Source organism: Macadamia integrifolia, chromosome 11, assembly GCF_013358625.1.
Source record: "Macadamia integrifolia cultivar HAES 741 chromosome 11, SCU_Mint_v3, whole genome shotgun sequence".
Classification (NCBI taxonomy): domain Eukaryota; kingdom Viridiplantae; phylum Streptophyta; class Magnoliopsida; order Proteales; family Proteaceae; genus Macadamia; species Macadamia integrifolia.
The window spans coordinates 31,805,304-31,833,043 of NC_056567.1; the positions used below are offsets into that span (position 1 = coordinate 31,805,304).

At 39.4% G+C, this 27,740-nt stretch overlaps 3 protein-coding genes across 4 annotated transcripts; 1 reads left to right on the top strand and 2 right to left on the bottom strand.

Moving 5' to 3' along the window:
* Positions 1 to 3,793: 3,793 nt before the first annotated feature.
* Positions 3,794 to 9,378, top strand: LOC122093660. 2 transcript variants are annotated; one of them, XM_042664040.1, is made up of 3 exons: positions 3,794 to 4,240; positions 5,562 to 5,580; positions 8,712 to 9,378. In XM_042664040.1, the coding sequence occupies exons 1-3, from the start codon at positions 4,039 to 4,041 to the stop codon at positions 9,058 to 9,060; spliced, it is 570 nt and encodes a 189-aa protein (XP_042519974.1). In that variant the 5' UTR covers positions 3,794 to 4,038; the 3' UTR covers positions 9,061 to 9,378. The 2 variants fall into 2 exon arrangements, with proteins under 2 accessions (XP_042519974.1, XP_042519973.1); XM_042664039.1 differs by having other exon boundaries at positions 3,798 to 4,240; positions 5,562 to 5,585; positions 8,717 to 9,378.
* Positions 9,379 to 9,888: 510 nt separating this feature from the next.
* LOC122093659 (alpha-1,3-arabinosyltransferase XAT3-like) lies at positions 9,889 to 14,909 on the bottom strand. Its single transcript, XM_042664038.1, has 3 exons — positions 14,677 to 14,909; positions 14,438 to 14,569; positions 9,889 to 11,239 (listed from the first exon to the last, which is right to left on the bottom strand). The coding sequence occupies exons 1-3, from the start codon at positions 14,801 to 14,803 to the stop codon at positions 10,017 to 10,019; spliced, it is 1,482 nt and encodes a 493-aa protein (XP_042519972.1). The 5' UTR covers positions 14,804 to 14,909; the 3' UTR covers positions 9,889 to 10,016.
* A 9,335-nt stretch (positions 14,910 to 24,244) lies between these two features.
* LOC122093915 (fatty acid hydroperoxide lyase, chloroplastic) lies at positions 24,245 to 26,978 on the bottom strand. Its single transcript, XM_042664467.1, has 2 exons — positions 26,250 to 26,978; positions 24,245 to 25,673 (listed from the first exon to the last, which is right to left on the bottom strand). The coding sequence occupies exons 1-2, from the start codon at positions 26,694 to 26,696 to the stop codon at positions 24,639 to 24,641; spliced, it is 1,482 nt and encodes a 493-aa protein (XP_042520401.1). The 5' UTR covers positions 26,697 to 26,978; the 3' UTR covers positions 24,245 to 24,638.
* Between the last annotated feature and the right edge of the window lie 762 nt (positions 26,979 to 27,740).

Genomic DNA, 27,740 nt, shown 5'->3' on the forward strand with positions numbered 1-27,740 from the left:
TGATGGCAAACCACCCCTTCCACAGGGTCCTAGTGGACACAGGAGCCTCCGTTGACCTCATGTCCTACGAAGGCTTCACAAAAATAGGGCTTGGCACTGGAACACTAAAGCCAGCTCCAGGACCCTTGTACGGATTTTTAGGCACACCAGCAGGGCTGGAAGGAGTTGTAGACTTGCCCATAACCATCAGACAGGGAGCTCAGATAGCCACTACCATGGTTTCTTTTATGGTTGCTAAGATCGCCTCACCCTACAATACAATCCTTGGCCGACCTAGTCTCAATGGCCTTAGGGCGATTGTGTCCACTAAGCACATGAAAGTCAAATTCCCCACCAGCAATGGAATTGGGGAATGCAAGTCCAGCCAGAAGAAATCCCAAGAATGCTATGCCAACTTCATAAAATTTGTCAAGAAACCATGCTTGGGCCTAGCATGTACGGTAGAAATTGTTGATTGACGAGATGAAAGCCTCCTTACCCAAGCTGAGCCAGTAGAACAGCTGCTTACTGTCCCAATCACTGAGGCCGAGCCATCAAAAATCGTTTAGCTTGGAGCATTGCTGAGCTCCCAATGCCGCGACGAGATTTTGAACTTCTTCGGCTAAAACTGATATTTTCGCATGGAAGGCTTTTGATATGCCCAACATCTCTAGGGCCATAGTCGAGCATAGTCTGGATATTAACCCTAGCTCCAAGCCTATCCAGCAGAAGCGCAGGAACTTCGCGACTGAGCAGAACACCATCATCAACCATGAGGTTGACAAACTCCTAGCCATGGGATTTGTAGACAGTTTTATCAGTAGATTGCATTGAAATCCCATCGATTGCGTGTTAGTCTTGTAGATTTTATATTGTCAGCACCTTAGCTTCCATATCTCAGTTATTCAATTTTATTCACGGAGTGGATTAGATTCTATTTTGAAGCAATGTATTTGTCCTAAGTGCATACCACACATCAATATACTATGAAGCTTCTCCCAAATATCTGGCTCTTCTAAGGAAACAAAGACCTTAACAACTAAGGCATAAAGACCGGGCTACAGCTCGTTAGCATCTAAGACCTAGCTCTAGCTCGACACTATCAAGACCAGACCCTAGTTTGGAAACTCAAAAACCTTAACAACTAAGGCATCTAAGATAGAGCTCCAGCTCGGCAGCATCTAAGACCAAGCTCAAGCTCGGCACTATCAAGACCAGACTCTAGTTTGGCATCTCAAAGACCTTAACAACTAAGGCATAAAGATTGGGCTACAGCTCGACAGCATCTAAGACCGGGCTACAATTCAACAGCATCTAAGACCGAGCTCCAGCTCGACAGCATCTAAGACTAAGCTCAAGCTCGGCACTATCAAGACTAAACCCTAGTTTGGCAACTCAAAGACCTTAACAACTAAGGCATAAAGACCGGGCTACAACTTGGCAGCATCTAAGACCCAGCTACAGCTCGGCAGCCTCTAAGACCGAGCCCAAGCTCGGCATTCTCTAAGATCGAGCCCTAGCTGGGCACTGCCAAGACCAAACCCAGGTTTGGCACCTCAAAATACCGAGCCCAAGCTTGGCACCCTCTAAGACTGAGCCCAAACTCGGCATTCTCTAAGATCGAGCCCCAGCTGGGCATTCTCTGAGATCGAGCCCCAGTTCGGCACCCCTATGGCTAGGCCCAGGCTTGGCACCTCAAGAGCTCATAAACTAGACATGGAAGATCAATTCCGAGCTCAGCTAGGGAACAGAGCCACATTCAAACAGCTGTACTGGTCCTTATTCTTCCAACAATTACTCATTTCGAGCCAACTCAAAGTACAAGAAAATAAAGAAAGAAGCACAAGAATGCTGAGAGATAAAGACATCAAAACAAATTTTCCATTCACAAAAAAAGAGAAAAATCCCTCAAAGTACATCACTCTCGAATGAGACATTTACATAAATATATATATATACAAGGCTAATCCTAGGGGCTAATCCACGAGCCTAGCTCTTCACTTGGCTATCCTTCGAGTATGGTCACCTCTTCACCAACATTGATCGAGCTGTCAAGCTGCACTGAAGTAGTAGGGGCAAGAATGCGCTACTCATAGTTTGTCAGATCGTAGCATGGCGTCTTACTTAGGATGAACCAGATGGCAGCGTCCGAGCCGACTTGAAACGAAGCAATGATAACGTCAACCAACCACTTCTGACAGGTTTAGGGGTTCAGCCACCTCGTTGGCCTCTAGCTCGGCCTGGTGTTACCTTTCCATCTCACCAACCCTAGCTGCGAGCTCCTCCTCCTTACGAGCGCTCTGAGTCATGGACAACTCATCTTAGAGAGCATCATTCCCCTTCATCAAGTTGTTGTTGGCATTGAGCTGCTTAGCAACCTCCTGTTCCAACTCTCCAGTTATCAACTCGACATTATTCGCACGGACCTCCTCAGATCGGGCCATTTTCTTATCAACCTCCAGTTGGCTTGTGATCTTGTGCGACTCCCCATGAAGGCATTTTGCCTACTCCTCTACCTTTGAACAAGCGGCAGCCACGTCCTTGAACCGTTGAGTAGCCTCGACTGAGAAAATGAAGCAGTGCGTTTCGCACCAAATAGACACCGCACTTCGTACGAAAATCGAGATTGAATTAAATGCTCTAGCAGATCGATCTGAACTGCTAGAGCGGGGGGCTGGTGATGAGGCAAAATATATCCCTTTCCTCAGCACGACTGAAGAGTGTATGCAAACCTGAACAGAAGACTAACCCGCCACCTCGGCATCTCATCAGGCCGTGCTGCTACCTCGATCCTTCATCAGGCCATGCTGACACCTCGGCATCTCATTAGGCTGTGTTACCACCTCGGGCCTCCATCAGGCCGTGCTGCCACCTTGGCCCTCCATCATGCTGTGTTGTCACCGCGGCCCAACGTTAACAACAAGGTTTCCAGAAACGTGCTTTCGTCCACCCCTACATTCAAGGAACATAATTCCTATTCACAAGGATAGGACTCTATCCACTACACGTCACCATAGACACCTTTCCATCTCACACGGTTGGCATTTTCGAGATAAGAGGGAAATATTTCCCTGAAATACCCTAGGACCCGGAATATTCCCAAAATCACAAAGCCACTCCCCTCAAGGACTCTACGCCTAGATAGGACTCTTCACAATCGTCTCCCATTCTCCCTCCATCAGCAGCCTATAAATACCAAGGTAAGCCTCCATCATGGGGGATCAATCACTTCTTTTACTGGAAAAGCTCTCTTCAACGTCTGCTATGGAAAGATCTGACTTAGGCATTAGAGAGTCCCCTGTTGGATCAGTTCGGTTCTTCTTTGTCCTCTCTTCTATGTAGGTCTGCTGGAGCACCAGGAATTGCAGGGAAGATCATCTAGTCAATTTTTGCCGCATCAATTTTAAAAATAAATTAAAAAATAAAAACCCAAATCCCTTCCCAATTGAAACCCAAACCTAGAGAGGGATGTAGGAATCTTAAATGCTTCTTGACCTTAACATTTATTTCAATCAATCATAAAAATGGTCTTTCAAGTCATTTTTTGGCTTAAAATCATAAGTACATATAAGTTTCATGGTAAATATCTATCAATGTAGCCTAATTAAAGCCCAATTAAAGTCCGACACTGATTGACCCGATTATTAACCGTACAATACCCCCAAAACTAGGCATGTTTAAACAGATGCTCACGATATAAAATTTTCAAGTAATGAAGCCCAATTAGGCCCGACTGAGACCGGCCCGGCCCAACACCCGCTACTCTCACTCTCCGGAAGTAATAACTCAGACCTTCGATTTGCCGACTGCGATAAATGATTCGGGTAATTACGTTGCCCTGTTCGGCTGTTTCCCTTTTGCGAGTTAGGCTCCCTAACATGAAATTAATAAAGGGAAAGAATAGATCGTCTCTGCCTATTATTGCAGTCGTACAGGCTAACTTGACTTCCACCGTTACTGGTACGCGGATTTCAGTCTAAGATCTTCTTCCCTCACTTCTTCGCATCCCGCTTTTCATTTCCAAGAGCCCAAAAGAGCGAAAGCTCTAGAAAGAGAGAGATGGCATTACATCAGGAGAGGTTGTGCAGCCCAGTGGTGGTGAAGGTGACGATAGCAGTGATGGCACTGTGCTTGGCTGGTTACATACTAGGGCCTCCACTTTACTGGCATCTCAGCGAGGGTTTAGCCGCTTTTAGTCGCTCCTCTTGCCCTCCCTGCGTCTGCGATTGCGCTTCTCAGCCCCTTCTCTCCATTCCCGAAGGTAACTCATCATCCCTCTCACATAATACTTCATAATTAACAGAGATCTACCCTTACTTTTGCAAAATTTGTTATTTATAATTCAAATCCAGTTGGATCCTCTCGTTAAATTGCTTCAAATCGATATCAAATGCACTTATTCTGTAACCCTATTTGACGATTTCGTGATAACATGTATTGATCCCTCGATCAACGTTCACGAAGAATTGTGGAAATCTGGGTCCCATGCTCAATACTCTTGGCAGATCTGTCCAAATCTAGTTCTTTAGGTAAATAGAACATGATGGCAACTAAGGAGTCTTGTAAAAGTACATGACTATCGTTAATCCGCAACCACGGTCTTGATTGAAGATTTTCTTTTGTAAACACGGAATTAGAAGAGGGGAAACACTGTACGATTGGAATTGGGTGTACCTTTCGCCAACGATTGATGCATTGGTGGAAATATATTTGGCTTTTTTTTTTTGATGATGGAAATATATTTGGTTTTTCTTCTTTGTGGTTTTTTTTTTGGGTGGGTGGGGGTGGGGGTGGGGGGGAGTTCAGTTCGGTCCAATTCAATTCAATTCATTCCTCAGCATACGAAACCTGTTTCTACCCAGCCATTTGCAGTCACTGCATTTTTTTCTGCCTGGAGTAGGATGTTTCCTTCTCAGAACATATTATGGTTAAGCACGTTTTTGGATATATGGAGAAGTATCTTTCTAAGAAACTGAGTTCAACTTGTGGGCAGTTTGGGGGCCAATAAAAGCCCAGCCTTGGGAATTGAATACCTGATCCTAATCTGGCTTTAGAATCAGTCGGGGCATCTGACCCATGCCTGAATAGGGTCTTAATGTTTACCCATCTGGAGTGGGTTTTGTTGACGTGTCTAATCTAGTTGGTTATAGGTTGAATGAGAATATCCTATTTAATGAAAGGTAACTCAAGATTAGAATTGTAAGGTTCAATGTGACATCTTGCAATTGGAGCAATGTTCAAATTTCTGAAAGCTCATGTCTTCAAACTTGTACACAGTGACATACATGTCATTAGGTTTGTTGAGTCGGGTTTCCATTGGTCCTAGCCCTTGTTTGCCCGGTCTTAGGTCAAGGTAAGATCTCCTCATATGGGTCTGGGCTGGACATGGTCCAACTTGCAGCCCCTAATTTGATTTTCCGGGCTGGCTTCTTTTTACCTATCTAAACAATTTTGTCCGAGGCTCCTTTTTATTAATATAACTGAATTAGCTTTGTTATCATTTGTTTCTTTTTCCCTTTTTAATAGTGGTCGTTTTCTTGTCAAACTTATTATTATTATTTTTTTCTGTTCTTTTCCTGCAGGATTAAGAAACACCTCCTTTGCAGGTTAGTTTTCCTTCTTTAAAACTCTATGTAGAGAAGTTTGTAAGCTTCATTTATTTACAGTTTGAAACCAGATTAGCTGTAAGGGCACATTTTGGGGAGCTTCTCCAGCTTATGCTTATGGGATTCTCCAGAATCCAGCTCCTGAAGCTTCTCCAACTAAAACTGTGTGTGCCCTGAAATTTAAGCCTTTGGAATCTTTAATTCAAAGTCTGGAAACTCTCTGGAAGCAGGGAGAGGTTCACTTCTAGCTTGTCTACTTCTTGTGCATATTCTGGGCATGAGAAAAACCCCTCCCAAGTAATGCTCTACATGCTCAACTGGGACTTTGTTTATTGGTTCATAAGAAAACCAAACCTACATTTGCAAACACGGTTGGAATGTTATTGCAACAATGGATTTCTGATTGGGTCTTTCACACATTTGCATCTATACAGGAACCAATTTGCCGCTAAATTTATTTGTTTGAGATTTCTGAGTGTATTTTACTGTTATGTTTTCTTATTCTGGATATCTGAGCACTAATGCATGTAATCTGGAAACAAATCCATTAATGCAACCTTACTCATTCCCTTAATTTTTTCTTTTATTTCCCTTTTTGTGCGGTGTCATCTTGTTGTCATAATTTGCCTTTGAAGGGCATTTTCATCATTTTTTGGTTCCTCTTGATTACATTTCCATGTGGTCTTTAAAAGGAGGGAGAAAAAAAAATCCTAAAATGGTCCTGGGAAAGAGGAGAAAGAGATCATACTCATCATTTCGTATTAAATGTGCCATGCAGGCAAGCTGCAGGGTACAGAAGTATTGTGGGGAACCAAAGAATTATGTTCCTAAGGCATTTATTCAGATAAAGCGAATCATTTCCTTTTTGGTTAAACTTTTAAGCATATTTGTGCATTCTACTGTGTAGTGACTAAAAGATTTTATTCTTAAAGCATTTCATCATTGATAAAATGAGAGAAGGCTGTTCCTTTTAGGGCATAGCCTTACCTTGACAAATATGTTACTAAAGCATGTTGTAATTATTACTTTCCTCACACACAGGCTGAAACATGGGGAAAGAGAAGTAAATTGTTGATTTTCTGTGATAAGTGGGATTTGGATTACTTTTCGAAATTTCTTAATTGGTACTGCAAGACAGTAGGAAAATGGAAGATGATTTTTTCCATCTAATTTTGAATGGGTGTGATGCAGGAAAATTACAAAACTGGGCTTATTTTAGTGGGAATAAGCGTTGGATTCGGTTCTGCATATGCTGAGCCTTTAGTCCAATGGGTTTTCATTGTAATATGCCACTTTAATGGGCCTAAAATAAGATAAGGTACTGGTTGGATTCCTGCCCTATCCTGCCCCACGAATCGGGTGGATTCCTGATTATTATATTCCTTTCTTTTCTTTACTGTTATGAATTCAGGTCAGAGCATTTTCCTGATTATTATCTTCCTTTCGTTTTTTTTACCGCTATGAATTCAGGTCAGAGCTTCTTAACTCCATTGCCTGCAATATTTTCAATTTCAGGTTTCTTCTTAGAAAGTTTACTAAATTGATTATTGCGTATTATCTGCCTATTCTGATTTTGGTTTACATCTTTGTTCTCAGATTTCAATTTCTATTTCAATGCTTATAACCTTACATCAATTTCTGGGGTCCTAGTTCTAGTCAAAGTGCGTTTATTCTCAAATATGATTTTTGTTTTGCCTGTCTGAGTACTGTTTACTGCTGAATCGTCGTTTTGAATCCCTAATTGATTTCTGGTTTTAAGCTCTTACATTCTGCTTTCGATTATGCAAGTTTGCGCAATCCTACCAAGCAGTACGATAACCATGTTTTTTTAATTTGGCAGTCAGAATCACATCATATTTTGGAACCTTGTTTTACTTGTTAATCTGAACTATCGACTTAAGTTTCAATCAGTATAGTTTTACTTAAGCTATTCATTTCTCTTAATCTGGTTCCGCAGTTAAATCTCCTGCTGGAATTCTCCTGGTTTGTGATTAGTTCTGCATCAGGGTGGACTTAGTGTCGATAGACTGTTTGGAAGAGAAGGTGGTCTTTTCAAGCAATGTTGAGGTAGAGGATAGAGGAACAAGAGGGTGGCTACAAAAGCACATTTTTTTTTTTGGGGTGGGGGGGTGGTGTTCTCGAGGTCAGTTGAGGGTGGTGTGGCTGTTCTGGTGGTCGTGAAGTTTGTCATATAGCTTGGGGTGTATTTGGAGAAGGGGTAGGATTGTATGGTTTTTGGTGACGGCTGCTTCAGTCATTTGTGGTCCAGCTTGATGGTTATCTGGTTGTTCTTTTGTCTTCAGTTTTTCTTTTTCTGTTTTAGTTCTGCTGTGCATCTTGCTGTTGTGGGTTTCATCTCAAGATGTTGAGGGTGTACTCTCTGCTCTCCTTTCTCTTGACTCTTTTTTTTGGGAAAATTATCAAGATTTTATTGAAGATAATGTGAACATATTCTTCAACCGAAGTCACTTGTTATTCCCTAACTCCCTCTGTTCATTGCTCACTGGGATTTGTAAGATATATTTGTTGCCAGCACTAGAGAATAACCCCAATATTCTTCTACATTTTTTTTTTCAGCTGAAATTAGGGGAATGCAAGAACTTCAAAATTGGCTTCACTTAAGATTTTTCTTCACTTATTTATTTGTCTCTGATTCAGTGGGGGTTGCAACTTTGGTGGGTTGATGTGCCAAACCTGACCCAGCCTCAAGAATGAGTGGCCAACCCAAATCGTGGGTCCAAGCGCACCCAGCCTTATCTATATTTCTTAAACCCTGTCACAGTTTGGGTTGAAGTCTGGTTCACTTGAGCTAACTTGACTTTGAGCTATTTTACCACTGTAAAAAAGCATCTTACACCAATAACAGCAGGAACCTTACCATTCATTACGTTAAGAACACCTTTATACTCAAATATATAAAACACTGGGAAATAGATTTTGATTTTACGTCATATTTTTCCAAGACGTATATGAGCTAACGTTTATGGGGTGTTTTAAATATTTGGAGTTTATCTCCCTGCTTCTTCTTTTTTTCCTGCCGACAGACTGGACATTGAGTTCATTTTTATTGAGTGGATGAATAAAGCTCATTTTGTGTGCAATTTGCATTATGCTGGTTTGCATCTCTGCAGATTGTGGGAAGCATGACCCTGAGGTGACTGAAGACATGGAGAATAACTTCACGGAGCTGTTGTCAGAGGAATTGAAGCTACGGGAAGCTGAAGCCTTGGAGAATCAGCAGCGTGCTGACATGGCATTGCTTGAGGCAAAGAAAATGGCATCTCAGTATCAAAAGGAGGCAGACAAGTGCAATTCAGGGATGGAAACTTGTGAAGAAGCAAGAGAAAAGGCTGAAGCTGCATTATTGGCGCAGAAGAAACTGACTTCAATGTGGGAGATGAGGGCTCGTCAGAGAGGGTGGAAAGAAGGCTCCACCAAGTCTCATGCTCACACTCAAGATGTTCAGGCAGTGTAGGAAGGCTCCTTAAGGAAATGTATTGGTACAAGGACAGTTTTCATGTGCACTGCAGTGTTCCTAGTTTGGTTTGCACCTCGAAGAGGGGCATCTTGGGAAAGGGGCTTTGGGGGGGAACTTGGAATAGAGGAGATGGCAGAGCTACCAATTCCAAATTATATCCATCTCAATCTGTTTGGTGGTGTTGTTTAGATTCATGAATCTGATCACTTGACCGAGGGGATTGGATGTATTTGTTACAGTTACTTGATACAGAACCATGCTTTGGTTCTGTGGCTTCTTGAAGCAATTCATCCCAAAAGAGTTAAGTTTCCCTTCTTTTTTTTGTGTGTGTGTCTCTCTCTCTCTCTCTCTGCTTAAAGTTCCACTGAACATTTTGAAATACTTCATTTTAATTTGATTTAGAGTGAACAGAGATGAATTTTACAATTTATGTCTTATAGACTTACCCACTGGCTGGGAATAAGGTAAGGTTTACAAGAGGTTAGTCATTTACCATTAAAATCAGATTCTCAGATGGCCATGTTGCTTATTATTTTGGGTTGGGGGGAGATGTACCAAACAACCATGTCTGTTGCTTCAGACTGTATCCTAGACCTGTACTGCATTCTGAGAATGCCTACCAAATATAGCCGTAACATTACAAAGATTTGATGAATGAAAGGTCTTGTTCGACCTCGATTCAAGCCTCTCAAGCTAGTGACCATAGAAGAGTGCCATCATTGCAGAGTTTGCAGCTGATCAATGAATGAAACCTTCTCTTTGATGGTTAGCTTTTAAGGGTGAGTTCTATGTCGAATCCCAGCAAAAGGTATCAGAATGCATCCAGATAGAAAAAAATTTGTGCATTCATTCCAGCTCTACTGTACTAATACTAGCGTAGTGGTGACTGTAGTTTACACTAAATCTGAATTTATTTACATAAAGAAAGAGAATGAAATCCACAGTCCATTAAATTAGTGGTCAAGAAGTCGAAGTGCTTGGACTAGGGTATCCTCAAACTTGGTGAGATTAAGCCTCACCTGTTGGCTATCAACATAGATAGGCCTACTGATTTTGTAACCCTGACGGTGTATGGAATCAGGATTAGTGATGACAGGGTGATCAGGGCCGTACATGTCATAGAGCGTACTCTCCTCTGGACTGATCTGGTACTCCAAGTAGTGCACACCCATGTCCTTTAATGGATTTCCGTAGTAGTTAGTAGAAGCCCACTGCAGACCCAGGGGAACTACCTGCACCATCACTGCACCCTCCGGTAAGAACACCTCGTTGGTAAGACCCGCTCCATGGGCACCCACTAGAACACTGCAACTATTCACTACACCGGAGAACTCGTTTAGATTCGTCGTCAACTCCGGCGATGCTACGATGACTCGAAACCCTAACACAGTAGCCACCCTCACCATTTCACCTAAATTTACGAAGCTCCGAGAATGGCGTCGTGAGAGAAGAACAAGAACGGGTTTTTGCTTCTGATCTTGATGGGCTTCTGCCTCGTTCTTGAATTTCAGATTAAATGCCTCTCTGAGGAATTGCCGGAACTCTGGGATGGAGCATTTTACCGGTAGTTCGCTTTTCCGGCAAACGAGGTTGTCGTTGTGGTAGTGTAAACCAACGACGGCTCCAGGGAAGCAATGTACCCTTTTGTCTTGGGAAGTATTGATGATTTCGAAATCGGAGAGATGAGAGAGAATTTTGGCGTATTTGCGAGCCCATAAGGTATTGAAATCGGTGACGACGAATCGGATTTGGGAACGGAAGTGGTGGGTGGTGAGGAAGAGTGGGATTACGATCTCGTTCAGTTCATGGAAGATGTTTCCTGTGAGACCCAAAGAGAAGACCACAGCTGGGACATCGTGAGAGACATCGCAGCTACCTGGGGTAGTACCATTGGTGTTGGATTGATCCATGAGAGCCTGAATCTTGATTTGATTGACGTATTTGCGGGCATGGTCATCGTTCTTTTTCACATAAGGTCTTACCATTAATGGCGTCTCTTGCAATTGTAGTTGTTGCAGGTTCTGACTCTGATTAATGGAAGACGATGATGAGAGGTATACGGTCAAGGCAACACCGTCTATCTTCATCCACACCGGTTGCTTTGCAATACAGACGTCGGTGAGGGGATCGGACTTACAGGCAAAGCCAGTGGTCTCTAACTCCTTTCGATCTTTTCCTGTTTGGAATTTGTTTTGTTCTTCAGTTTCAGTTGCAGACAGAAAAAAAAAATATTGAAATCTAAATATATTAAAAAAAAAAAAAAGAAGAAGTGAAAAAGCTAATATAATTTTAATGGAGAAGCTTTGATTGGCCCAAAATTTTATGACACTGTTCAGATTTTTATTTTTAACACAACTCAATAAAAAAAAGAAAAAAAACATATAATAATTAAATTCATTCAAGTTAAAGAAGGTGTTAATTCTTACCCAAAATAAATAAATAAATAAAAGGTGTTGATGTATACATATTGGATGCTTTTTTCAAATTGTTTGCTGACATTTCATCTAAGAAGCTCGAACTATTAGAGAGAAGGATTTGATATAAATTTGAATTTTTTTTTTTTTTTCTAATGATGAACGGATATCCAATACTTTGGCTTGACTAGTTTTATGAGTCCATATTGACCCTATAATCGTATGGATCAATTTATACTGGGATTGAATGTGAATCTGAAAAGAATACTAAACACTACGTGTGAGTGGTCCCAAGGAGGTAAGATGAGTCGAACTCAGAATTACATGCTTTTTAAAGCGAAGGTTCCTTGCCAACTCGGTTGTTCCCTATAATCAATATGAGATGTATGAGGTCGAGTGGATGTAAGCTTGTAACATTATTCTCCATTAACAGTGAAACATATCTCATCTCACCATGAACGTAAGCAATCTTTCGAAAACTATGTACATTGTCATGGGTATTGTGCAATTGTGTGTTTACAATTTTCATTTGTTTTAGTATTATTTTAGGTTTCAATTTTTGTAGACACATGATTATAGGGTTTAATATTACTTAACATTTTTTTTTTCTGTTAACCAAAGTGTTCGAGGGTGCTTACGCACACCTCGGCTAATTTTTAAGAAGACTAGTGTAACAATCCATTGCTAGAGTCTCAAATTAAATGACAGAGACAAAGATGGGAAAACGAATTGAATAAATATCACTTTTCAAAATCAAAATTAACCATTATCAAGCTCACAGACCTGCCACACCCACAGCCAATTCGCATCTCAGCAATTTTTTAATTTACTAAAAATTCTTTTTGATTCTCGATGCAAAGAGCCTATGAGAGCTCAAATTTCTATAAAAATCCAAAATATTCGCTGCGAGCATAATCGATCGTGGAGCTCACGAAGTAGCTTCGTTAGGCCATTTTTTCTATCCACGTCCTGTCTTTTCCATTAGTTTTGTTTCCACTTGTACCGAGTTTCCGCAATTTAGGATTTATTAATTAAAAAATGTTTGGATTTATGGGGAAAAAAAAAGGGTAAGTCCATGGTTCCCCCACGTTATTATGATCAAAATGCATAGAAATGTTCTTTGCTATCATATTGTTTTGGACGGCTAATTCTATTCTATTAGTTAATAACTAGGGAAGGTGTTTCCTACCACCTAATAGTGGAGGCTACGCGGGTTGTTGAGAGCTAATGAATGCTTTCTATTAATTCAATTAGTAAAGGTAGAAAAATCATTTCCTAGGAGGAGAGAGAGGGAGAGGTGCCTTTTCATCCCTTCATGGAAATAGTATTTTAATCTTATGTTTGTATGATCTAATCTTATAGTAATATGTTTTATCAAAAAAAAAAAAATCGTATAGTAATATTGACATAGTTTTCCATTATACTAGAGTGAAAAATCACGTCAATGAGAGTAGGAGATAAATTTATTCATTAGGGACTCACATATTTGTATGAGGAGAGAGTGTGTCAATGTGTCAATATGAATCTCAAAACTTATTATGCAAGACAACGTGAGAAGTCTTCATTCCGACATCATGGTGATCATTTTCCCTAAAAATATATATGATTTCTGAATCTTCTAGAGAAGGTCATGTAAAATAATTCACTTAAATAAACTCATCTTTAATCTTATCATTGATATATTAATTTATCAATACTAAAAAAAATGATATATTAATTTACTTTTTTAATGATTCTTTATGATAATAGCATTTTCTGCTCTTCATACTTTTTTTACTGGATAAAGCCGCTCTTGTTATTTTGATCTTATGTAACATGGATTTTCTTATTGATTTGTTTGATTGGTTTCAATCAAGTTGAATTGTTTTAGGCATGTAATGGGTTAAACTAAAGCCGAATTGTTGAGGTGGAGTTTGGTTCCGTTCTAATATTTTATTGGTTTTTTTCTTAACAGGTTCTTATCGGTCTATTGATTTTAGTTTTCTTATGCATAAATTAAAATGAAAAATATATTTTAAACTGATTTTCCTAGAACATTTATTCAATTTCAATTGCTCCAATATCTTTCAATCTCTATCAGTTATGAAAAACCCTAACCAAAGCGGAACCGCTAAGAGTTTAGGTTGGGTTTCGGTTGGTCCAACCAATTCAAGTTCTACTTGACACCCCCTACCTTGTGGCGTCAAATTATTACAACTTTATTTTTTTCCTTCTCAATATAGCATATATATTTTTTTTCTTCTTAATGATAGTACAATTTGGCCATTGCTTATGTGTGACTATTTTTTGACAACGACATTAGGGTAACCATATATTTTGAGAACCTATGAAATGAAGAATTTTCGGAAACAAGACAAAGGACGATCAGAAGAAGGTTACAACTTTAAAATACACCTAAAAGGATGTAATTCAGATCTAATTGAAAAGCTAAACATTAAAATGAAAAAAAAAAAAAAAAAATGGTGGACAACCAACATAAAGAAGTATATGGTTTTTTTTTTTTTTTTGGTTAACCAAGGTGTCTATCCACATAATCCCTAATTAGCCCTAACCATCTAGGCAACCCACGGATGAGTGATATTTTCCTAAGTTGTGTTAAGAGTAGAAGAAGAAAAAGAGGGTTCTCTATTCTAGTTATGCCTAATTTCAGAACCCTAATTCAAATCAGCCATGATTCCATGAATGCAATAAAAAATAAAAAATAAATTCTTTACATTTTTTTCTTCCATTAATCAGCAATATAGCAGATAATCAAAGAAATTTTGAACAAAAAAAAAATCATTTTGATAGTTTCTTTTTCCATTTTCCTATTTCCTATTTCCACTCATCATTGAACTAAAGATTCCTTTTTGTTTCATAGCATCAATATCTAATTATGTTAAACAAAAGTCATTAATTGATTAACGGATGAGATATATAAACTGAGAAAAAGTACTGCAATAGCATGGGTAGAAGAAAACCTTTTAATAGTCTTCCTAGCAGAGACATTAGTGATGAATCTTCCTCTCCATGGCCGCCATTGTTGATGCTTCCACTGCTTACGACATCTCCACCACCACCACCACCATTACTCCTATTTGATACTTCCTTCCCTTCAAAACCAACCAAACACATCAAATTAAGTTATTAAATGAAACTGATTCAAAAAAACACCAATTCACAAACAAGAAAAGGAGGAGAAGATGATGAGTGTAATTACAGAAATTGAGTGGGGAATTGTAAGGGGAGAAGACCATTGCATATATCAGAGGAAGAAGCAATAGAAATATTGAAGTTGCAACAGTCAGCAACACCTTCCTGGGCTCTGCTGCTATCTTCGTCCCCATTTTGATCTGTTTAAAGAGTTGACCTTTAGAGCGGATCCCTTTGCTTCGAAACTGAAACTGTGAAAATAAGAACAGCCCAAGAGAAGATGAAGGGGAAGAAATAGAAGAAGAGAGAGACATCTTCATAGATTTTTCAATTCGTCTTTGATAATGACAATCTATTGATCCCTCGAATACGAACAACTCTCTCTCTCTCTCTCTCTCTCTCTCTCTCTCTGGTAGTTGCAGAGTCTCCTTTCTGGGATCCCTCTTTCTACTTAGTTTTCTCTTTATTTTTTGAATTTTTTTTTTTAAATTAATTTAGAAGAGGAAGATGGAAAGAGAAAGGTCAAATGTGAGCTGTGAGCCCGAGGTGAATGAAGAATCTCGAGAGCTTCAATGGTTACGTTGTATGGGCACGTCGACGAAATAGGAGAGGTAGTGCAGTACTACAGTGTCCAACCACTGTTCATTTTTTAAAGATGGGGATCAGTCAACTTGCTCTTTTTTTAATTAAAAAAATAAAAAACACTACGTGAGCTTATGTAGTTTGCCCAAATTATATGGGAGAGCGCACTACCTAGGGATAAGGTATGTTAGTGGGATTTTAACCTTTAAATGAAATATAACAAATCTCATCCATTCATGTGGTGAGGTCTTACAAAACTTATCCAATATTGCCGCTCCACGGTCTTCTTCCGCTCAGCTATTCCTTTGCCCTCATACCTTGATCGTCGTAGCGCCGAATAAATGGATGGAGAGATCTCGCCGGAACTTTGAGATTCTAGCGCCATACAACTGCCAACGTGATCACAAGAGTTAGAGATGAAACCAATGATAACAGAAACAGTGTCCTCCACAAAAACACAAAACACAGGCCAAAGTCAATCCAAATAATCACAAAAACACCTGCTAGGTGTTCGGCGAAAAAACAGTTGCCGACGAACCTGACCAAAAACCTACGGGGTAGGAAAAAAGTGTGAGACGGACGGACCAATTCATTCACAGTGACCAAGAGTGACTTGGATTTGGGCGGAACCCCATATGGCTTTAGCTTTCCATCAAAATCCCAAATTCCAACAAAGTGGGGAGGTAAAAGGGGATGTATCGATATTGTGTAGATAAGATGTTGAATCATATTCCATCTTAGGGAGGGAGGGTCGCATACCTGAATGGATAGTGACGAATGTTGGGGGGGAGAACTCGGTTTACAAAGCAAAATTAAAAACCTTACAGAGAGGGGTATCGGTGACCGTGAAGCCGACGAAGCTGGTGTTCTAGGATAAAAATCGTCTGTTTTTCCCTTCTCTGTTTTTCTTGTGTTTTGCTAGTTGCAGAAGATGACACGTGTCATCAACGATCAAGATTAATTCAATTGAGTGAGGGTTATTACATCCAGTTTGGTTTTTAATTCAATCTAGGCCGTTCACTTAAAGTAATGCCACATGTCGCCTTCTGAAAGTAGCAAAACAAGAAAAACATGAATGAAGAAAAACAGACGATTTTTTTCCCGATATAAATGGGTTCCAAGCTTTCACATTCCTTTTTTAAAAAAACAGAAGCTTTCACATTCTATGTAATAAACCGGCATTTACAAACACTCCCATCCACCATTCCTCTTTGAATCTAATATATTATGCTTTTCCTTTTGGCTTGGCTTCTCAACCGGTGATTCAACAATCGCAACGTCGTCATCGTGGTGTGCCGAGGAGCACCACACAGCATTGTATTTAAGAGTTTCCAGCAAAATGCTACACCAGAAAATACATTCCATAACCTGAAATTTCCTCCTCACGAACGATTGAAAACCAAAGATCTGACATCGTTTCAATGAATCTTCGTCATTTTCCTACCAGTTTAGAGGCGGAGTAATCGGAGAAACGGGCCAAACATGTTTAAACTTGCCGGCGACGGTGATGCTTTGAACAAGACCATGAAACGGCAATATTGGGCAGGTTTGGTAGGACAACGATTATGAACGGATGAGATTTTGTCTGTTTCATCTAGTAGTTAAAATCCCATTAGCATACATTATTCCTAAGTAATTCGCTAGCATACCTGTCCTTTTCCCAAATTATATATACCATCATGTGGAAAAAATTTCACTACATCTTGGATTTAAAAATATTCAGATGAATTTTTTCACCCTAACCTTGGAGATTTCATTCCCCTAATTGGTACCACAAGAGTTGTAGTTACTTAGGTGCAGCCCATTTCTTATGACTTCAATATGTGCTATTTTACTAATAAAAAAAATACCAAAAATTATATTTTAATACCACCCCCGTCCAAAAAGAAAAAAGGTGGATATGCTTCTATTCTTTTGTTTTTTTCTTGGATACTTATCATATTTGTGAGATGGATGTTAAAAAGGGTCGCAATCATAAAAATGTATTTATGAAGTGGATTTTGACAAATACCAAAATTTAGAAGGGATTTTGTCTGTTTCATCTAATAGTTAAAATCCCATTAGCATACCTTATTCCTAAGTAGTTCGCTAGCATACCTGTCATTTTCCCAAATTATATATACCATCATGTGGAAAAAATTTCACTGCAGCTTGGATTTAAAAATATTCATATGAACTTTTTCACCCTTGCCTTGGAGATTTCATTCCCCTGATTGGTACCACAAGAGTTGTAGTTACTTAGGTACAGCCCATTTCTTATGATTTCAATATGTGCTATTTTACTAATAAAAAAAATACCAAAAATTATATTTTAATACCACCCCCGTTCAAAAAGAAAAAAGGTGGATATGCTTCTATTCTTTTGTTTTTTTCTTGGATACTTATCATATTTGTGAGATGGATGTTAAAAAGGGTCGCAATCATAAAAATGTATTTATGAAGTGGATTTTGAAAAATACCAAAATCTAGAAGGGATTTTGTCTGTTTCATCTAATAGTTAAAATCCCATTAGCATACCTTATTCCTAAGTAGTTCGCTAGCATACCTGTCATTTTCCCAAATTATATATACCATCATGTGGAAAAAATTTCACTGCAGCTTGGATTTAAAAATATTCATATGAACTTTTTCACCCTTGCCTTGGAGATTTCATTCCCCTGATTGGTACCACAAGAGTTGTAGTTACTTAGGTACAGCCCATTTCTTATGATTTCAATATGTGCTATTTTACTAATAAAAAAAATACCAAAAATTATATTTTAATACCACCCCCGTTCAAAAAGAAAAAAGGTGGATATGCTTCTATTCTTTTGTTTTTTTCTTGGATACTAATCATATTTGTGAGATGGATGTTAAAAAGGGTTGCAATCATAAAAATGTATTTTTGAAGTGGATTTTGAAAAATTCCAAAATCTAGAAGGGTATTTGTGAACCCAAAGGGAGAAGTAAATTATTATATTTCTTTGACTATAAGTTGGAGTAGTAAGAAATTTCCTGCAAGCCGAGAAATAGCAAACTTTTTCCAAAAGGAAGAGAGGGTGTTTCAGTCTTTCAAATGGTATGGGGAGTTGTAATGACTCTAAGATTTTGGGTGAATGGGAACCCTTCACCATGAGCGTGGGAAACTATCTATTTTTTTTTATATCACACATATACTACCTGATGCGGTAAAAATTGACCGGGTGATCTTCCCTGCAACTCCTGATGCTTCAGCCGACCTACACAGAAGAGAAGATAGGAGAGAGCCGGGCTGAACCGACAGGAGACTCTCCGATGCCTAAGTCAGATCTTTCCACTGTAGATGCTCAAAAGAGCTTTTTCAGTTAAAAGAAGTCCTCGATTCTCTATGATGGAGGCTTACCTTGGTATTTATAGGTTGCTGATGGAGAGAGAAGGATGGATGTTTGTGGAGAGTCTTGTTTAGGCATAGAGTCCTTGAGGGGATTGGTTCTGTGATTCTGAGAATATTCTGGGTTCCAGGGCATGCTCTGGGAATATTCCCCGTTGATCTCAGAGGTGCAAGTCGTGAGAAGGGTGGACGCCTCTGATGACTTGTGGTGGATAGAGTCCTATCCCGTAATCAAGGATCATGTCCCTTGAATGTAGGAGTGGATGTGTGCACGTTTTTGGGTGCCTTATTTGGCTGTGCCGAGCTGAGGTGACAGGTCGGGCGAGCCGAGGTGACTAGTTGGCATGAGAAGAAGCCGAGGTGGCTGCTCAGCATGAAGAGAGGCCGAGGTGGCTGCTCTGCACGAGGAGAGGCCGAGGTGGCGGGTCAATCTTTTATTTAGGTTTGCATGCACGCTTCAACCGTGCTGAGGAAGGGGACATATTTTGCCACATCACTAGCAAAAGATGGAAGGAGTTTCATAAATTTTGTAAGTCATAATATTTAATTGAAAGGCAAAGATTGCAACTAGGCTGTGTACAACCTGCATGGCTGCACCCTCTCACAACGAGGGTGAAATGACCACCCAGCCTGTGAATAATGCCCTGGAACTTTCTCTTATTGGCTCCCACATTAATATAAGTTGCACACAACCAATGAGCAATCTTTTTTCCTTATTGAATTGATTTGTTTGTCATCAAATGTGAGCGACTAGAGTTTTTGAGATGCTAGGAAAAGAAAAACTGGAGTGTTTTTTAGGTGAGTCAGTTTTCCAATAGGATAACGTTTAACCTTTGCTTACGAGTGGTGATAGAAATTCTCTCCCATCTCCTATTGTGGGACTAAGATTGGACTTTGGGTTTGTTATTGACTACGATTTCCCATTGTATAAGATTGAAAATATCTTTTCTCCACCCTGGTGAAAAGGTCAGATCCATGGTAGGGATTCTCTTTTCAACATGGGTAATGAAAACTTCGTCCTTCACACGTGGATCATTTGGAAATTTTTTTTTTTAAAGAAATATTCACTTACTTGGAATCGTTTTGTTCTTAGTGATTGATACAACAGATCGTGCTGGTCTAATTACTACTAACATTACATCAAAATAAAAGAGGAAAGAGGTTTCTCTCATTCTCGTTTGACTAACCACATTAATTTAGGGATTCCGACGACATTAATCTACGGACATAGTGGAATAGAAATTATTATGTAGACACTATATTATATAAAAGGAAGGATTATATTCTATTTTCATGGTCTATTGCTCCAAATCATCATGTCTCACATATCTATCCTTTCAATAAAAATAAAAAAGTAATAAAAAAATATCTAAAAAGTAAAAAAAAAAAAAAAAGCTATCCATTTGCGGGTGTCTACGTTAGACACAAATAGGTGCAAATCCCCACTCTAGTCTACCTTGAAAAATGAGCAGTGAGCAGTCTCATGGGCTGAGGCTAAATCCAGTTACATTCTAGGCTTCACTTTTTTTGTAAAGATTTCGTTACGTTAGAATTGCACCACCCCCATGCATGGAAGATACCTCCATTCATGTGGCCTCTCAATGGTCTACATACTGATGCAATAGCTGAGTAAGTAGATAGCGTTACCTAAACCGAATCGGTAAAATTGCTCCAAATCGAGCCGATTGAACTTAGACCAAACCGAACCAAAGGCTTATTGGGCCAGTTTCGGTTTGAGAGATTGTAACCCATTACAAACCGAATCGCACCGAAAACCAAAGTTATGCCGGTTGCTGAGTTTGTTGGTTGACTCATTTTATAAGTCTAATAGTAGCCTTGTCCAATTAGGTCAGATAACCTGATTAATTTATTGAATTACTAGTGCATTAAACCATATCTATGGGATTTAAGCCTCTATTCTTTCACTTATTGTTATAGAAAGCATGACAAATGCAGAGAAAGTGGTAGAGTTAGAGGTATACATAGACGCGGAGGGAAGAGAAGAAGTTACACCTTTCGAATGATAGAGCAAGGAACTCCACTTATAAATATTTCATTAGTTTTCTCCCATATCTCAAAAATAATGCCATAGAATCGTTGCTCCAAGCATCCGTGAAACAATGTTAAATCGATAAAGCAATCAACAATTTATAGCAGACAATGCACGAGGAGGAAAGAAGGGAAAAAAAAAAGTAAATAAATGAATAAATGTGTACCACTCAATGCATTAAACATGGTTGTATCTTCATACAAATTTGTGATGCCCTTCCAACTTCACAGTTTGGGATCATGAAAGTTGTGATGGCTTTCCAAAGTTCCAACACTGCACAACATTAATCGTTGCATTTCTGATTCACTTACGGGTAATTGACTTGACCAATCCAAGAACAAGATATCAAATAAAAAATTAAATTAAAAAGGGAGAAAGAAGAGAGCGGATCAAATTCACGTACAAGAATGTACGAAAACGACCCTAGTCTATGGATTTATAATTAATTTTCTCTCTCTTCATTTAATAGATTCTAAATCCACAGACCAGGGGCATACGAGAAAATTCTCGTATGTGAACCTAATCCGTCACCAGGGAAAGAACCCAGGCAGTTTGGTGTATGCAACACCAAAAGCACGAAAAGTACCTAAGTGTATCTTGTAATTGAAAAAAAAAAAAAAAAAAAACTTAGGTTTGATTTAGTTGCGAAGAAAATACATATTTTTGTTTCAAAAGAAAAAATTACTTTTAATATTTGATTGTAAGAGAAATTCTGATTTTTCTTTATGAAACACTTTCCTTTCTCTTCACGTCCTTCCCCCACTTTCCTTGCAACCAAATGAAACCTTAGAGGAGGGATAACATTATCAACATTTCAGTCTTCTTTTTCTTTTTCTTCTTTAATGGAGCATCCAACAACCAGAATCAATTGGGCCTCTAAAAGCCCTATGCAGTCATATAAAAACCCCACCAACACCGTCCAAAAAAAATTCAATTTTACAATCATAAAGTGATTGAAGTGTAGTTTCAACTTTATCGAGAAGTTGGGTATTTAGATCAAGGTTTGAGAAGACAAAATTAGGGTTAAAGATGGGTAAAGGTTGACACCAATTTGATTCTAATTTGGATTGACTTGGATTGGGTAAAAATACCCCAGAATTCAATTAAAAAAAAAAAAATTCACTCTTTTACTCTTTGTCCATATTGATGTACCGATACAATATCAATTAAGAAATCAAATTCGTTCAAAATCGATACTAATCCAATCCAACTAATTCAGACCGATCTAATCAGTCCAACTCTTCAAATCATGATTTGGATTGGACCTAATTTCGCTTCACCCACAATGAAAAGAGAAATCTCTACACTTCAGAGACTTTGACACTTGGATGAGACTAGTGGAACTATGAAAATGAAATCATAGTGTAATTTAAACCGATTGGAAATTCCAAAATGTGACCTTGGTAGGAGGATATAGATTTCCTTAAATAATTGATTTCTGTAGGTCTCTCCCTCCTCCCTCCTCCCTCCTCCCTCCTCCCTCCTCCCTTAACATTTCATGTATATTTGGCTTCAAGAGCAGTAGGCTTTTCCCCCTTGTTACTGATTTATTTTTTTATTTCTTACTTTTTTTTTTTCGGAAGGCTTGTTATGACTTTGTCGTTTAAATTATCTTATTGAGAATAAAGTTATCGGAATCATAAAGTAAAAAAGCTTTAGATATTGATCTGAATCGACGGAGGAATTCAGGTTTTTGAGATCTGAATCCAATGGTACTGATGAAAGTGGATTTAGAGATCCCCTCTACACTGAGGGTGTAGAGAAACATGGTCCTTGTGAACTTGATGGCTTCCTTACCCAGAAAACAGAAAAAGGAAAAAAGACATGCCTTTAGTGCCAACACAAGGCAGCTCTGAAGCACATGGGCCATGTCTTTTTGGGCGGGTTCCTCTACTGCACAATAGGAGCAGTAGCTTAGATCAAACACCCTGGAGCACCTCGAGGCACGTGCCCATGTGTTGGGTTCCATGTTAAGGTGTTCTTGGCTCTTGGGCATTGGATCTGAGCTGCTACCTCTATTGCTCATTAGAGGAGCCCGATCCTAACTCTTCTTTTATGAGTCCCATCATCCATCCCTCCCTATACAAAATATTTAAAGATGTAGTGAGGTCACAAGATGGTGATCCATTCATTATTTGTGAATTTCCCAAGTGGGGTCTTACTATAAGGAAAAAGATCACTTTCTACTACGGCGGCCATTGCGCCAACGTGCAGATCAATGGGAGGTTAGATAGAGGTGTATTCAATGCATGAAGCGTCTCTATCTTTTCACACCCCATCTATGTCTAAATGTAGACAAACACAAGCATGTTTCTTTCTTTTCCTGTAATAGAATTTCTTCTACTTGGTCCCACTTGACTAGACTTTGGTTGTCCAGACTCCGTACTCAGATTGAAAATTGTATACCACATTGTCACACTCAAATGTTGTTGGATGCACTTTTGTATCATCCAAAAGGCACAAAATTTTCTATCCCATAGCAACCATGCGCCAGACACATGAGGAGTGCGATGAACATTGTACCCCCTTGTGTTTGAGCGTATGTGCTACTCTCGAACATAAAACACTTGTCCTATCCAAAAATATCATGATAAACATTTTTCCTCGTAGATTCTATTCAATTGCAAGAGAAATTAAAAAGAAGAGAAATGAATTTTTCATACTTAAAAAAAAAATGTTTGTAATCATTATCTTATCATTAACTTCAAATTATTCCATATTTGGTTATTAAATTTCACTTCACTTTACATCTAGAACCCTTTGCATTAATATATAAAGTAAAACATTATATGTAAAATGTATTATTATTAAATATGATTAAAAAATTTTACTTTCCTTCTCCTTAAATATCCCTTACAACCGAACGTAGTCTTAGTTTTGACGCTGACATCCTAAGAAAATGACTAGGTCTCTTGTTGGAACTTTTGTCTTATCTCTTTCTTTCTTTTTTTTTTTTTTTTTTTTTTCATATATCAACTTTTTTCTACCAATTTTTAGGGTCCCTCCTTTGCTTAGCTAGTTTGGCTATTGTGATGTACTCTTTTCTACTATATTTGTCATTAAAAGAGGAAAAAACACTAATGTGATATTGTAGCTCACTCTTTCTTACTATATAAAGGTAGAGACTTCTCACGACATCAGATTGAGAAACCATACTAATGAGAGGGTAGAAGACATATTTGTTCAGTAGGATATTCACATTCTGTTTGAGTACCAATTATTATTCGATGCGATGCCAATTCTTTCAAAATCCATCAAAATCAATCTGAAAATGAAGCATGGTCATAAGTCATAAAGACTCGCCTGTATTTAAGAAATAACCCAACCTAATCTGAATTTTCATTGACTCAACTTCTTTGCCAGAGTCATGTATAACTCACAAACTCTGATTATTATTAAGCCATGTACTATTCCTAAACCATAAGTCTGGTTTACAACTAATCAAAACTCAGGAATTTTTATTTGGTGTCTTTGACATTAGCATCTTTTTTCTTTTCACCAACCCGCACAGACGGCCCGACGAGTCAGCAATCATGGCCTAACTCCCTCCTCACTTGGAAAATAAGAAGAAGAAAGATATTAAAAAAATAAGAAGAAAAAAAACTCACCAAGAACGAGATAAGTTGAATAACGTAGTTTTCCAACTAGGATCGATTAGGCAAAAGGTTCTGTGTATTGAGAACATGACCGTTATTGGTTCTTTTCCGGCAATGTCGCTAACATGGTTCAAGTATAAATAACATGTTGAAATAAATAAAGTTAGAAAAACATTACAACCACATGAAGAAACCTACACACAATCCGCAATCTTTCTACACTATTTATAAAACTCGACAAAGAAACCCATAATAGATCATTTCACACAACTCGATAAAGACATATGATTATAGAATTTAATATAGTCACTTTGCTTGGTTCACACCGATTTTGAATCTAAAATTAAAATCGGATCAAATGAAATTTCACTTTTCAAAATAAATATGGAACCAAAAATTTTCGATTCGATTTTAAATGGGCCCATTTTAGTTTCAATTTTAATTGACACCGTTCATTTCGATTTTTCAACGGATGTGATACTCAAGGAGGAGGCACTGAAGGAATCGTACCTCCTAAACAAGTCTGCGACGAAGAGACATGCGGTGAGAACCACGGAGTCCTTGGCCGCACATTGTTTGTTAGATGCGCTGGGCGAACCGGTCTGTGGTCCGTTAGACCAGTAAAGATATTTCAGCAACTCTCGCCCTTTCTCCCCGGTGAACCGATCCGCAACGAAACTGTCCGGTTCAGAAAAAACCTTCTCATCTCTCATCGCTAGGGGTTGGTAACCGCAGAGAAGTTCCCCCTTTTTTATCTCATACGACGCGTCGTGTGAACTCAGCACAAAATCCTTCCGAGCTCGTGCGAACTGAAGCGGAACCGGTGGACTATACCGGAGTGACTCGTACACGAACGATTGAACGAGTTCCATCTCCTTCACCGATTCAAAACTCAATTGCTGAGTTGACCCGAGTTTCTCCTTCACTTCCTCCCTCAGCTTCTTCTGCAACCCAGTCTTGTCACTCCCCAGAGTAGATATCAATCCAGGGAGGAAAACGGAGAAGCCACCAAACGCGTTAAAGCCGAGGATGAAGAGCAAGTTCTGGATCGTTTCTTCTTCAGTGAGTCCGAACTCGGTCTGTCCCCTCTTTATCACCTCCTTCCCTTCCTTCTTGATGAAATCGTAGAGTTTCTGATATCCGGAACTCACGAGTATATATGGGTAAGACCAAGAGTGGAGGAAGATCTCCTCAAGTGGCTGCAAAACTCCGATTTTTTGAGTGGGAATGAGCTGAATCGCAAGCCATTTATCCAAATAGGAGAATCCGTAATCTGCGATTTCTGATGAACTCGTCGCGTCGGCTCCGGCGAGTGTTTTGGTGAAGAACCGGAACATGCATCTCTGTAACGGCACAAGCAAGCTTGAGCTTCCCTTCTCGGCCAAGCCTGTCTCTACCGTGGACCACATGGTGTCCAGATTTGACAGCAACTCAGAAACCCAAACGCTTGAGCTCCTCTTCAGGATGTCCAACGAGAAATTCTTCAGCTGATCATAACAAAGATTTCGCCGTTGTTAAAAAAAATCACTTGCAGACTAGTAATTATACCCAGCACGGGAGAGAGATAGGTAAGCTACCGGTGTACGCTAAGCTAGCAGACTAACACCAAACAGAGTATCATACAAGAAAAATATAAAACATCCTCCGCCGTGAGTGCTGTGATTCGGATGGCTGAGACGACGTCAGGACGTGTACCTGAATGCTCTTGACCATCCGATGACCACACCGCACACACGGCGGAGAATAACCCCTGATCATTCCGAAAAAACAGAGGAGAGAGAGAGTATCTGGCTCCTCTCCATCAGAGGAATCAGTGAGTGATCGAGTGACCTTAGGGCATATGTACCTAGATCTCAGCACAAGGTGCGGCAGTGCAGATCCGACGCTCAAAACAACTGGTCATGGAACCTAACACCCGGACGCACGGTTCGAGGCGCTCCAGGGCGTCGAAACTGCGCTCCCGCCCATTGTGCACAGTTGAGGAGCCCAACCCTCTATGGAGAGGAAGCATACCAACCTTTTTCCTATACGAATTTAACTAATAATGGCTATTGAACCAGAACCTGAGCGTGTTTGGGCTCAGAAGTGTCGAGATAGACGCCGACGCGAATGTTGCCGGTGAAGCTGAGGCTGGGCATGTAATCACCAACGAGGATATCCTTCTTCTCGACGATGTCCATGTCGAAGAGGTAAGAGAAAGACTTGCAGTCAAGGACGGCGATGACTTGAGGGTTAACGCTAGTGAAGAAGGGGAAAGTGGGTGGGATATTGGTGCGGTAGACTGTGCTCTTGTACTTTTCCAACCGCTTCCGGTAGAATGTCTCCGGCCCTTGGAACCAGAAGTAGTCCAGTCGATCCAAGAATGGCCCAACCAAGGGCAACCCGTAACTTCCTGGGATAGCCCTCATCGGAATTGTAGATGGCGACGAAGAATCTACTTTTGGTGGCGTTACGGATGAAGAAGACATCCTCGGTAATGAACTCATCATCTTTGTAGCCAAAGTCGCCATGAAAGTTTCTCTGTTCTGATCTTTTGCTTAGTGGAGGTTCACAAACACCCAAATCCAGGCTTCTAAACGATCATTTTCACTTCTCGTGAGTCTCGAGTAAGATCTTCCTCTAGTTAATTTGCTAGTTGCTACTCCTTATGCGATTTTGCAGACTCCACCTCTTATCTGTTCTTATTTAATATCTTCTCCAATGACTATCGACGAAAGGTCACAGAAAAAGCAAACGGATCGGTGAAACTACGAGAACCATTCTGACGGAGTCACGGAGGTTGGCATTATTGGTGTGATCAATACAGAAAAGGCATGGGGGTAAAGGAACGTGGTCATTTTGGAGATTTGTCACAACTCTCATACAATCTGACTGCATGACACGTGGTGAGTGTCCATTGTAGCATTTAATTGCCGGAAAGTCTCTCACCATTCACCAACGTGTTTCACAAGGAGAGGGAGTTGATATTTTGATGGCTCCAATGTAACGTGGCTGTCGCAGGAAGGTACGTTCACGGGTTTCAGTAGTAGTGGGTATCAATTTAGAACCGCACCCGAAATCATTTGGAACCAAAACTGACTGGTTAAAATCGAATCGAACTAAAAATGGTTCGGTTCGGTTCGGTTTTTAAGTTAACATCATATGTTCATTCAATTGAATCAAATTAAGCTGAATTTGAACCGAATAAAATCAAGCTCGAGCTAAATAAACTGAATCCAAATCGAAATAACATATATGATCCGAATATAACCCAATAAGTTGAACGAAAATTTTAAAATTGCCTAAGAATTGAGTCAGACCGAATACGTTTCAATTCGGTTTTGGTTTGTATTTCTACCAATTATATCATAAACTTTATATCCTAAACCAAAACCAATTGACACTTTTAGGCAGTGTTTGATAGTCATTCAGTTGTAGAAACAATGTTTTGTGTTACAAATAAAATTTTCAATTTTTGTGTCAAAATGTCATTTTAAAACAAAAACCTGTGTTTTGTGAACCTATTTTATGTATGATTACCCTAATTGTTCACTTTTTTGTAATTTGAAATAACG

What these genes read in the sequence shown, in the direction of transcription:
- LOC122093660 (XM_042664040.1), top strand. Translation starts at nt 4,039, where the DNA reads ATGGCATTACATCAGGAGAGGTTGTGCAGCCCAGTGGTGGTGAAGGTG.
- LOC122093915 (XM_042664467.1), bottom strand. Translation starts at nt 26,696, where the DNA reads ATGGCGACTTTGGCTACAAAGATGATGAGTTCATTACCGAGGATGTCT. An exon ending in CTGAGCCCAAACACGCTCAG is followed by an intron (nt 25,674 to 26,249) that starts GTTCTGGTTCAA and finishes TGTTATGATCAG; the next exon opens with CTGAAGAATTTCTCGTTGGA.
- LOC122093659 (XM_042664038.1), bottom strand. Translation starts at nt 14,803, where the DNA reads ATGGGGACGAAGATAGCAGCAGAGCCCAGGAAGGTGTTGCTGACTGTT. An exon ending in CAATTCCCCACTCAATTTCT is followed by an intron (nt 14,570 to 14,676) that starts GTAATTACACTC and finishes TTGGTTTTGAAG; the next exon opens with GGAAGGAAGTATCAAATAGG. An exon ending in GCTAGGAAGACTATTAAAAG is followed by an intron (nt 11,240 to 14,437) that starts GTTTTCTTCTAC and finishes AATTCCAAACAG; the next exon opens with GAAAAGATCGAAAGGAGTTA.